We start from the raw sequence: 12,426 nt of genomic DNA, 5'->3' as shown, positions 1-12,426 counted from the left end.
ACGTTGCAGACTCTCCCGATTGGGAGGTCTGGTTTGCGTGGGAGCACGAGGAGCAGCGTCGGTGTGGCGTCCGCGACGTGATGGCTGGCGTACCGCCGCCCCTCGTTGTGCACGACGAGGACCAGGAGGCAGAGGCTGCCAACTAGGAGGCTCTGGCAGCTGCCCTCCGTGAGAGCGAGGAGGAAAAGCGGCACAAGGAGGAGGAGGAGGAGGCGGCTTACCAGGTGCGGCTGGCGGAGGCCATAGCACTCTCCGCTGCCGGCAACTGCGTCGTGCCGCCGCTGGCCCCACTGTACCCAGCTAAGCCTGAGCCAGGCCTCCCCATAGGGGAGATGTACGTGTGGGACGGTGCAGTGCGTGAGTGGGTCAATGCGCCACCCATTTTGTTGGGGACGACGTCGGCGCAGGAGCGGCTGTACCTGGAGCAATGGCGGCAAAGGCAGCTCGCGAAGGAGGGCCTCGAGGAGCGACGACTCGAGGAGTTGGAGCGCGAGGCCGAGGCGGAGGAGGAGCGCCGCACCAGAGCCCAGCCAGTAATGGTGCAGCCACCGACGAGCGACATAGCCACCGCCTGGGAGATGATGTTCCCTTGGACTAGCCCGACACCGACGCTCGTCGACCTCACCGACCCCGATGTTGACGATGAGGAGGACGCCTAGGGTAGCACATCTCTAGTTTTATGTTTAATTTAATAATTTTAATTAATGTATGGATGGACTTGTGAACTATGGCTAGCCGTTGAGGCCGACATTAATGTTTAATTAACAGTTATTTTTAAAATAGTTATATTGTATTTTTTCCATACCGCCTTAAAAATGGGTCATGGTAGCGTTGGGTACAAGCGCCGACCCATTTCAAAAAGTGAATATGGATATACCGGACCGACCCAAAAGGATAAAATAAGAAAAAAACACATATATTTAGATCGCGCGGTTGGAGTTGCTCTAAACAACTTTGAGGGCACATACCATCGTCCTGGGAGAGGTTGCGACCTCCACAATGTCATTCAAGGCGACAGTGATCTCATCTCCGACTTCATCGAAAGGTGGCTCAAGAAGAGGAACACCCTCACCAACCAACGACTCTAATGAAACTACATATGTTTTTAGGACATGTATAATGGTAGATAAGATAATTTTATTTTAAGTCTTGCATGTAATTTAGAAATGATAAAAGAACATGTTTATAATGAATTATTTCCTAGTCCTATTTTTAATAACTATGTATTCCGAAAAACGTGGCGAGACATATTGTGCTAAGAGATATCTCTTGTTTTCTCTTGAATAAGAGAAGACAAACATTTTCGTATGATTTCCTTCTCCTTCACCTCATCATTTATCCTACATGACATTTTTAAGATAAACCATTATACATGCCCTTATCAATTGGGCTCAAGACCATTTCCTGGGTCACAAGCTCAAAAAAAGCGGGATGACAACAGGCTAACCACAATGCCAGCGTTGAAGGACGGTATCGGATGCACTCTTTTTGCATCGTTGGGCAAATGACATTATAGGTGACTTGTCAGCCGAGGGGATGGTGCAGCTAGTTTGACTATGGGAGATTATGATCACGATTCAACTTGACCCTACACTTCCAGACGCCCCTATGTGGAAGTGGAACAATCTTGGTTCCTACACCTCGGCCTCCACCTATGCCATGCTATGGGAGGGGCAGCATCCGGTTTGCTCCGGCACGGGCCATTTGGAGGTGTTGGGCACCTCATTCTTGCAAGTTGTTCATGTGGGTGACCACCCAGTATCGATTATGGACCGAGATCGTCGGTTTAGGCATGGCCTCCAGGATCAGAGATCACCATGCTACATTTGTTTGCAGAAGGAGGACACGGTCGATCACATCCTACTGCAATGTGTTTTTGCACGTCAGGCATGGCACAACTGCTTTGCACAGGCCGGAATCGACCTCACCATGATTCCGTCAGCGGAGGACTGCTTGGTAGAAAGCTAGACGGAGCGGCGTGTTCGTGTGGTGTCAAAACAAAGAAAATGTTTCGACTCCTTGGTCCTTTTGATCTGCTGGCAACCATGGAAGAACCGCAACGGTCTAGTTTTTGGCCACACCACCCAGTGCATTGTACCACAGTTTACCTCAGTGGTGTTTGACACTCTTCGTTCTTGAGTGTTGGCGGGATGTACTAGAGCTAGCGTGTTCTGTGAGTAATAGAATTTAGCTTGGGAATGGAATAGTCTTAGGACTTCGGTGGCATGTCCAGTGCAGCCTTGTGTTGTAACTCTATGTAAATACTTCTGCCTTCTATAAAGCTAAGGTACGTGATTGCGTACTCTTAAAAAAAATGCCAGCGTTGAAGGTCACCCAAAGGGAGAGAGACCTCCTGGACCGGCATTGCCATCTCCGACAACACCGTCGGACAGACCAGCGAGGACCATCGGTGCCGAAAGAGACAATCAGGTACAAAACGCATTTTTTTGGCAGGCACATTTATGGTGCTGCAGTGCATTCCAACCATTCAGAACAAGAAAAATGAACCGTGACATGAGAAACTCTCTCTAGTAAAGATTCGAATAAAACAAACACACCAAAATGTTTGGTGTAATTTTCTATTTACTGGCACCATATTTGTCTAGCTGAGAGTAGCGTCCTTCTTGCATCATCTGCATACAAGAAGCGGTAATTAGTTTTGCTGCGATCTGAGAAGATAAAACAGAGAGCATAACAACATTCTCCAAGAAGGCGACAGAACACGATCGTATACAAAATTGAAGTGATTGAACATTCCGCAGGCACAAACACGCAGAGAGCAAATTTGACAGCTTCAACACTAAGATCCCACTGTCACTTCCCACAAATGCACTTGAGTTCAGGACAAGTGTTGAATTTCAAGCTCTAAATGGATGTTTACACTTTGGGCAGTACAGGGGTTTGGACACAAGAAATAGCCTCATCACTTACGCAGCGAAATATCAACAAATCAATAACCAATCCCATAAAACAGAGAAACTGACAAAGATTTCATGCGACAGACCTGCGATGCTTGCAGCAGAAAAATCGGCAGGTATGTTAGCTTCAGATTCAACAGATGCCTTTGCTACAGCAATCCCAACTGCAACACTTTGCATAATATCCAATCCCCCACATAAAGATGAAAGGAAGCCCCCAACCAAACAATCGCCCGCACCTGTGAGGCTGACCACTGAGGCAGATGTTGCAGGTAAATGGAAAACACAAGTTCTGGAAGAGCCTTCTCTGGACAAATTAACAGGCGTGCTGGATAGAAAACATCCCTCCAATTTTTCAAGTAGCTGAGTTGAGAAAGGCGTCACTTTACACCTTTTCTGATCCTTTATAAAGTTGACGTGCTCTCTGCAACATATGAAAACACCATTCGAGCCAAGTGTCACCAGGAGAAGCTTGATGCCCTTTTCGAGAAGAAAAAACATTGCCGGGCTGAGCATTTCAAACAAGTAATCTACAGATTCCGCTTTGTTGTTGCACTGCTCCAGTTTGACAAGGTTAAATTTCCCAGGAGTAGACAGTGCGTTTGCCATGGCAACAAGCTCAATCTCATTCGGGGAAGTGCATGTTATCTGAATCACCATAGAAAATCAATAAGAAAACTTCAAATATAATGGGAAGAGAAGTGCATTTACCGCGTAACTCTTGCCCGGACTCCCTAAAACTACTTCAACTATAAAACCATCCAACTATCAAAACTGGTGTGGAACCAACTTGGGTTGGTTGGTTAAACATCAGTGACTGTCGCCACATTGGAAACCACATCACAGACTTTTTATGTGAGCAGACAGACACATCACTGAATTTTGCCATCTAGAGATCAACACACATACATGTGCCCCTACTATTCTTCTTTGTTCAAAACGGTACTCTCTCTCTCCCTCTCTTCTCTCTAATGGTATCTGTCATAGCTATACACACATTTCTTGCCCATGGAATTTGAATAGTTGTGCAGATCTGCACTTGTTTTAATGGTTGGAGGGTGCAAAGTGAACAGTTTTGGAATTATGGGGGTGCTTTCTTGAATCAGCCAAGGGGGTAATTCTTCCCATATACATGCTAAAAAATGCTTACTCATTTGCACTCACATGTTCTGCAATTGGCGCGATTCTTGAACTTTTTACCACCGAGACAGGCTCAAATAACACAGGCACCCCTGATTCATATGCTACTGAAACAAATAACACAACATAGTGTTTATCACTAAATTTTGACCCTGCCCAAAAAATACGATAAGAAAAACATAACACCGGTAATAATTGGGACATTCAAGTTAAGATTTTTTGGGAAAGCTCCTAAAATAATATAGTAACAAGGGAGATTGGAGTTCACGAGTATACTAAAAGGTAATGTAGTGCAACAACAATGCCTTCATATAAGAATCCACTCCCTCCATTTTAGATTACAGAGCCCATTTTGTTTGATCAGACAGATTAAGAAGCATTTAAAGTAGCTAGACCGGAGGATAAAAAGGACCTGAGCACCCTTCAAGTAAAAGTGCATCCAGGAATAGAGCTCGGGCATGTAGAGACTTGAAGGCATGAAATGGAGAGAGATACTTAAGCTTGTTGGAAGTTGGGTCGCTTCATGGTAAACCATGAGGGGGAAATGCATTAGAGGGTAGAATGGGTAAACGAAACATTATGGTGGCTTACAAAAAATGCAGCTGGAAACTATGCGACCTGTAATTTGAATGGAGTACTAAAGACCAAGATTTCAGTTGCCGACGACCCCGCTTGGCCCTGAATTAATCAAATTTAGGTTTTGAATTTGAATTCTGAAGGAAAATATCAGTTAGCTTCAATACATCGAATAAGTACAAATTTAGTCTGAAAATCCCTCCACAAACTTCTAAGAATCAGAATTCTCAGTCTCAAAACTGCCACCTGATATGGTAAATAAAATTTATTCTATCGAGCATCCAACTTACACATGCATACAAAAACAAAATAAGTTACAGAAGATAATGAGAAAAATGTAACAACCTACTTTTGCATGCAGCTTGAAGTGACTCAGGAGATAAATTGGCATCAAGCATTAGTAGTGGTGCAGTGGAGATACGGCGGTAGAACTGATATATCCAGCTAGGGGTAAGAAAAGTTTCCTGCCCCAAGAAAACAGATATAAATATAGTGCTAATTAGCAAGCATCAATGTTCAATGTAAGGAAACAGTTCACATTTCATTGAATAATTCTTACAACTGCTTGCACACTCGCGACGCCAGCAAATAATTCTCCATTCCGATCAAATACATTTGATACTACTGGGGTTGTAACATCAGGAACCTGCAGTATTCCTACTTAAGTGCTGTGAGATAATGTTAGCTAATACTCCCTCCGTCCCAATAATATAAGATCATTTTGTAAGCTAACATCGCTTGCAAAATGATCTTATATTACGGGACGGAGGGAGTAGAAAATAACCAAAGATCATTCAAACGGGCAAAAAGAAAATTTAAAAAACCATTAACAATTCATGAACAGCATTCACAATTGAAATAAGAAATTAAGATGTTTCTATAGAGAAGACGTCATATTATCACAAGAATAATTGAGACCCTCATGGTGGTGTTCTATCGCTTGCAAGTTGCTGCAAGAGAGTTGAAGGTCTTGTCTCAAAAACTGCAATGAGATCTTTGAAAGACTTAGTCTTAGCCAATTAGCTAACTTATTATCGCTTGATTCAGCCAATTATTTAACAGAATGATCTCTTCATTCAATATTAGGCATACAGAACACTATGTCAGAAAGGATGCTCCAGAGCCCATGTTGTATCTTTTTACAATTTGACCATCGCTAGCATACTATCTACATATTTATACCAGATATACAAAGGTCACAATACTAAATTTGTTGTTGACAGAACTTTACTAACATAAAATTCCCCTAAAAAAACAGTAGTCAAAATAATATACTGGAGACCAAGAAAAGTGAGCAGCATAATTTTCAGAAGAGCCAAGGGAGCAATACATAATTATCACAAAGTTAACAGCCTGGTCTAAAGATCATTTCACTTACCATTTAGGTGTAAACCAAACACATAATTTAGTCAGTAAAAACTTTTAATTTAGCTGATTATATCCAAGTACTTTTTTTAAATTCTTTTAAGTTCACAGAAAACCCATAGAACTTTATTTTTCCTCAAAGGTATTAAATTCAGTTATCAACAAATAGAAAGATAATGCACATGTTATGTCCTCTTAATTTGAATCATTTAACCAGTTTGTACCCTTTGATGGATTGCACAATATCTGACACATTGCTTACATGCTCAACACAATATGTTGTAGTGAGATGGGTAAATGTGAAAGTGCATTTAGTCCCCCTATTAATTTTGGTGATTAATCACAAGGCAATTAAACGGACTATTGGTTTATCCGGTTTGGTTCAGGACTTGGTCCATTTTGATGTGAAAACATCAACAGTGACCCCTTATTTTTTTGTCCTTACAAGTGGTTGTTTCTTTACGCTAGCTTACTATCTACTCCATCCATAAAGAAATATAAGAGCGTTTAGATTCACATTGAGTTTAAGGATAACTGTATTATCAAGAGGAGTACAAGCAAATAGCTAGGGATGAACCCTATGTCAAGATCCACAACAAAATCCCCAAGTTTCCAAACATTTCATTCGTCAAATTTTTCCTACATCCCGATATCTCCGAGTATTTCCTACCTGGTTCTACCAAGCCAGTGAGGAGTGAGTGATCCTGATGAGCAAACCCAGTTCTCTAAGTGTTTCCCAGAACAACTGAGATTTGTTTTCCAGTACCATCGACCTTTTGTCCTACCAAGTGTATCTCTGTTAGCTCCGGTATCTCCGAGCTTAACCTTGTCTGGCACTTCCGAGCACCTCTCAGTTTGCTTCGGCTCAGTGTCTCGGTATAGGTCCGGTATTTCCAAGCAAAATCTTTTTGGCATATCCGAGCTGAGACTTGATGTTTATGCACCATTCAATTCCAGGGCTTCCTCCGTTGACCCCGGCACTTCTGAGAATTATCACTTCCATACGTCTGAGCAAGTTGCTCTTTCATGCAGAAATGAGCTACTCCATTATCCAGTACCTCCGTCTCTTTTGCATTGGGTACCCCCTCCCCCACCCGAATTTTTAAGAGGTTACTGGACAACTCAGTACTTGTGAGTGCCAGGCACTTGCAAGTAAAGTCATTTTTCCCGCCTGACCATCAAATTTTGAACGAGTTCAGTACTAGCAGGTTTTCTGTTCAGTTCAACCGAGCAAGTTGTAAGGTAACACCCCCCCCCCCCCCCCCCCTCCTTCCGGTTTATAGGGCTCAATTCAAAAATCTCACCAACCAGGGTACATGGTGAGTGGTGGAATAATTTTTGTAGGTTGCAAAAGTATTCAACTGTTGCAATCGTTTTCCTCAAGAAATTGTGTTAACCAATGTATTAATGGCAATGCATGCATGCCTGACCAATAAATGACCAAGAACATTTACATGTATTGGTGGGTTTTCTCTTAATCCTTGCATGCAACGATTTAATGCACATTGAAATCTGAACATGTGAATGCGAGCAATAAAATTGAGACTTATAAAATGTAAAAAATAAAAAATTGAGATAAGCCCTATAAACCGAAAGGGAAGGAGTATCGTGCAACGGTCAGATTTCTGCTTTTATAATAGTCCCTCCATTTTTGTATACAAGCCCACTATCTCATTTTTCAGATACCAAGAAAACAAAACCAACTAATAAATAGCAGGACTAATTGTGTGGAAAACCTCTTGTGTTCCAGGATAATTAAACATGTTACATGTGGTTCCTCTTTCCCTATGGCTGCATGCAACATTTGCATTAGTAAGCACCATCGTACAAGGCAAAAATCTAATGAATTCTTCTCAGGAAGAGATAGTGGGGTTCTATTGATGCAAATTGTATTTTTGATAGTGGCCTTGTATTTAAAACCGGAGGGAGTAATATAGACCCCCACATCACTGATTGGGCAAGCATTCTTTGAGCGAATTTTCAAAGGGTTTGAAGGCAGAACTTTTTTTCTTCAAGAAAACGCAAAGGACCTTTGCGCTTCATTGCATTGGAAAGATAAAGTGCAGGTACAACCTCCTAGGAGGCGAGCTTACATAGCTAACAGTGAGATCAATGGACATCCCATGATGGTGGCAAAATGACCCAGAGCCGTTGAGCCCCGACCTTTGCCCAGCATCTGGCCTCGTCCTTGATCTTGTGTACAAGCTCGTCGAGCGAGGTTCACATGATCAAAAACACATGCATTTGTATGTTTCCAAAGCATACAAGGCACGAGTAGCGCGATGGATCGCAGAGCTTTGCGTTGTAGCCACCATTCCATAAGGGAGGCCTCGTGTTCGGGCACCGGTGCCGATATGCGCAGCCATGTGAAGACCGTGTGCCAGCTTTCCCTTGTAAAGGGGCACGTGGGTAGTAGATGTCGGATCGTCGCAGGTGCCTGGTCACACGGAAGGCAGGGAGGGTGGTGTTGCAAGCCACGACGAGCAAGTCTCTCTGCGGTCCAGCTACGGTCTTGGTTTGCCAACCAATGGAAGAATTTCACTCTCGACGTCGATGGCACCCAGCTCTTCCAAATTAGCTTCCAGGAGTAGCAAACCGTCGATCCTTGGAAGGTGGCCTGGTAACAGGACTGCGCGGAGTAAGCTCCGTTGGCGGACCACCTCCAGTATAGCTGGTCCGGCTCGTCGAAGAGCATGGTGCGCTCCCCCGTCTCTTGGACCCCTTAGTGCTCCATCTCTACTTGCTTCATCATTTGATTCTTAGTGAGAGAGATCCATCCTATGGGTTCTTGAGAGAGTTGATTGAAGATCTTTTGAGGAGTTCATCCAAGTGACTATACTTTGCTTGTTACTTTTGGAGGGCAGGGGCAGCGCTAGGGGTATTCTTAGGTATTCAGATGGATACCAAAGGTTTGATGATACATGGGAATAGTGTTGCTAGCTTGTTGTATATTTGTTGTCATATTGCTATTGCATTCTACAAATGAATAGCGAGGAGAAAATTCCTGGCTCCGCCACTACTCGAGGGTGTGCGTCTCCTAGACAATTAGGAGTCTCTTGATAGCCTTCAAGGTGTGAAGGAATCAAGAGTTTGTAGAAGGCCTAGTGATTGCCTTCTTCGCAAAGATCAACCCCGAGTGAGGTTTTGACCTTCGTAGTATCAAGCCATAGTGAAATAGGTGGGCAAGAGACTTCGTGGGACCTTAGTGGTCGACCTTGCCGAGGCATTGGTGTGGCCTAGGACTTTGTGTCAGAACCTTCACCAATTAGGAGTACAATCGGATCAACAATCTGAACATCGAGAAACCATGGTTGCGTTTGATGTGCTTGCAATCTTTTTTCCCTTACTCCAAGTTACCTGCAATTTTCGCTTCCACGCTCTTATCTTGTTGTAGACTTGTTGTGTAGGCTTCCCTAGGCAACCTTGGTAGAAAAGTTTAAAACTTGACCACTTAAATTGGACGTATATTTTATAAGGTCTATTCACCCCCCCTCTAGACCATAACCTCGACCCTATAACATGACTAGCACCGAATTTGGCAGAAGGTGGTTGTGAGCTATTTGATCAACGCGGTGGGGAGGGGGTGGGGGTGCTTTTCTTGTTCCACTACAGTTTAGTTTCAACTTTGGTTTGTTGTACCAAACTGTAGGCCTGTACCATTGCATCACAAATAAGCACAGAGCAAATTGCCAAACAACATTAAGCCAGTGGAGAACCAGAAACTACTTAACTGTAAAGGGGAAATATTCAACATATTAGCAACATACAAAAGTACTATTACAACTGAGTTTACCATAACCACAAAAATGCATACAAATATATGATGTGATATCACAATCAATATGAAATGATAGATAACTTCACACTTACCATCTGTACATAGTCCAGCTACCCTCCAGTACTTCAATAGGAAATCCCCTTTAGCAAAATTAACGAAAAGTATTGGATCAAGTTTTCACACAAGGCAGGAAAAGGAAGAGTATTTTGACGTGAGTACATCTAGTTATTAGAAAAAGTCGGTCATCATAATTGCATTTTACCTGCCATATCATCTCCAATGACACTAATCATGTGTGGTTGAGTCCCAAGCTTAGCCATGCACTCAGCAATATTTCTAGCTACTCCCCCACCGATGTACTTAACCTATGAAGTACAAACATGTCATCAAATGGTATTCCACTCAAACTTTTCTTGTTATATGACAGAAATAAAACTAGTGCAAGCTCGCAAGCTATATGCCTCGACCTAAGGATGAATAAAATGCATATAATATCAAAGGTAGGTGTTCAAAATAATTATACATACATAATAACAAGGATGAAGTATATAAGAGATCAAATATGACAGAACTTGTACTCCCTTTGTCCCATAATGTAAGGCGTTTTCTTGCATTAGTGTAGTGTCAAAAAGCGTCTTATATTATGGGACGGAGGGAGTAGTTTTTATGGACTAAGTTTGGGCAAAATTGTCTGCAAATTCCGACACCTCTCATGATCAGCAGAACTGCGGCCAAAAACTGTGAAATCAACCAGTTCGGTTAGTCACAAGAAAATGGTTAGTTTTAGCTAATAAAATCACTCTAATTTGAAAATCTAGGGTTAATATGATTCTAAAGAAAAACCTGCCAGCACACACAACTCCAAATTTTGAATTTGGCCAATTATTTTAAGAAATATGTGGAAAAGCATTTTCTTCGGTGGGGGCAAAATATTTTCTGAAACCAAAAATTGTTTTGCCTGGTCAGAAGAGGAATCTTGTGGTTTGCCAAGTTTACGGTTGGTTAGCACAACGACCAGACTAAAAGTGCGATAGTAGAGATTTTTGCAATGAATGTGTGAGGGGATATATCCTAGCAAAACCTATTTTGACAGAATTAGGCTACTGGTGATGGCTGATCCAAACGTCACACCACAGGCTTATACCTCGCACCATGCAATCCAGCAAAATATCATGTGATTCAAGCTATCAATCGGTGAAAACGAGGAGCGCGTTCAAAGCAAGATGATGTGATTTACCATCCCAGGAACGGTGGTGCCAGGATGTGGCGGCACGGATGGCTTCGCGTGGATGTCCAGCACCATTCCGCCGATGATCACCGGGCTCTCTCCTGCCTCCGCGGCGCTTAGCTGATTCTGAGCACGAAATGAGACAGATTAAGCAAGAACAGAAGAACATGATGCGGGTGAGTTAGGAGGGGACTTAGTGGGATGGCAGGCGGGGGGCTCTAACAGATAGCCGATAGGTCGTACCAAGCTAAGGACGGGCGGCGGCCGAGGGAGGAGATGGCGGCGGACGGCCTCCATCCTCCGGCGGGAAGACGAGGCGGCGGCGGCGGCGGCGGCGGCGGTCATGGGGACGGCCGGGGGCGTCGACATGTAATTTCGGGCCGTGGGGAGAAAGCGATGTGACCAAAGATTCACAAGAACAACTCTAGCACACCCGTTAGAGCACCCTTAAAACAAAAACCAGTTTTAAGGGTCGAGAATTGCACATTTTTGACACTTTTAAGGGTTGAAAAACAGGGGCAAAGACTAGAACCCTCAAACCCAACCCTTATAACAGAATATTCTGTTATAAGGGTTGGGTTTGAGGGTTCTAGTCTTTGCCCCAATTCTGTTATAAGGGTTGGGTTTGAGGGTTCTAGTCTTTGCCCCAATTCTGTTATAAGGGTTGGGTTTGAGGGTTCTAGTCTTTACCCCAACCCCAAACCTTAAAACTGTCATTTGGCATTGCATAATTTTCACAAGACAAACATAATAAACCTTCAAACAAACACGGAAATAAAGATCATTGATGCACGGTTTAATAGTTTTTACATCACACAATTATCATCTTCTCCCTCTCATCGGCACCATCACCAAAAAGTTGCACTTGGCGTCATTTCCTAGACCACTTGCACGTCCATCAAGCACCTCCATTGGAGTCGTCCACACTGCCATCACCACCACCACGGAAAGTAGAGGACGCACCACGGAATATCCTCTTCCTCTCTACGATGTCCTCCTTATAGTCCTTCCACCATTGCAATTGTTCTTCATCCATGTCCTTCTTGGACAACATCATGTGCTCCTTCTCTTCCACCATGAGTTCTTTCCATACCTTTGCCTCTTTCACCTTGATCATCCTCTCCTCCAAGTCGGCCTTGCGCTTTGCTTCTTCACGTTTTGCTTCAACTTGTGCAAGCTTGACCTCTTTCTTCTTCTCGGTGATAGGAATCTTGGTTTCCAATGTCTTCCTAGTCAATTCCTCTCTTGCCTTCATCATTTGCTCCATCTTCTCCCTTAGGCTTGATGCCTCTCCTTCCATCTTCCATAGAGCCGTATTCCGCGGGACCGTAAACGCAACAGGCTCCGCGCTGCGGCAGAATTGAAAAAACTGCATAATTTGAAAAACTAGTTTCCGTGACAAATTAACACAAAAACGCGCA

The 12,426-nt window shown here is 43.4% G+C and overlaps 1 protein-coding gene across 3 annotated transcripts; it reads right to left on the bottom strand.

Moving 5' to 3' along the window:
- Positions 1–2,431: 2,431 nt before the first annotated feature.
- On the bottom strand, positions 2,432–11,414 carry LOC123431974 (pseudouridine kinase). 3 transcript variants are annotated; one of them, XM_045115361.1, is made up of 9 exons: positions 11,249–11,414; positions 11,015–11,131; positions 10,040–10,142; positions 9,870–9,917; positions 5,194–5,291; positions 4,984–5,098; positions 4,083–4,210; positions 3,005–3,566; positions 2,432–2,633 (listed from the first exon to the last, which is right to left on the bottom strand). In XM_045115361.1, exons 1-9 carry the CDS (start codon positions 11,372–11,374, stop codon positions 2,584–2,586), a joined length of 1,347 nt encoding a protein of 448 aa, XP_044971296.1. In that variant the 5' UTR covers positions 11,375–11,414; the 3' UTR covers positions 2,432–2,583. The 3 variants fall into 3 exon arrangements, with proteins under 3 accessions (XP_044971296.1, XP_044971297.1, XP_044971298.1); XM_045115362.1 differs by having other exon boundaries at positions 4,083–4,165; XM_045115363.1 differs by having other exon boundaries at positions 4,083–4,162.
- Between the last annotated feature and the right edge of the window lie 1,012 nt (positions 11,415–12,426).

Source organism: Hordeum vulgare, chromosome 1H (genome assembly GCF_904849725.1).
Source record: "Hordeum vulgare subsp. vulgare chromosome 1H, MorexV3_pseudomolecules_assembly, whole genome shotgun sequence".
NCBI lineage: Eukaryota > Viridiplantae > Streptophyta > Magnoliopsida > Poales > Poaceae > Hordeum > Hordeum vulgare.
Note: the sequence above shows the minus strand (reverse complement) of the source record. Positions and strands in the feature narration are given on the sequence as shown.

Excerpts from the sequence above, each read along its gene's own strand:
- LOC123431974 (XM_045115361.1), bottom strand. The coding sequence starts at position 11,374 with ATGTCGACGCCCCCGGCCGTCCCCATGACCGCCGCCGCCGCCGCCGCC. Across the intron at positions 10,143-11,014 it reads GCACCACCGTTCCTGGGATG|GTTAAGTACATCGGTGGGGG; the intron begins GTAAATCACATC and ends TGTACTTCATAG. Across the intron at positions 5,292-9,869 it reads AGCTGGACTATGTACAGATG|GAATACTGCAGGTTCCTGAT; the intron begins GTAAGTGTGAAG and ends GCACTTAAGTAG.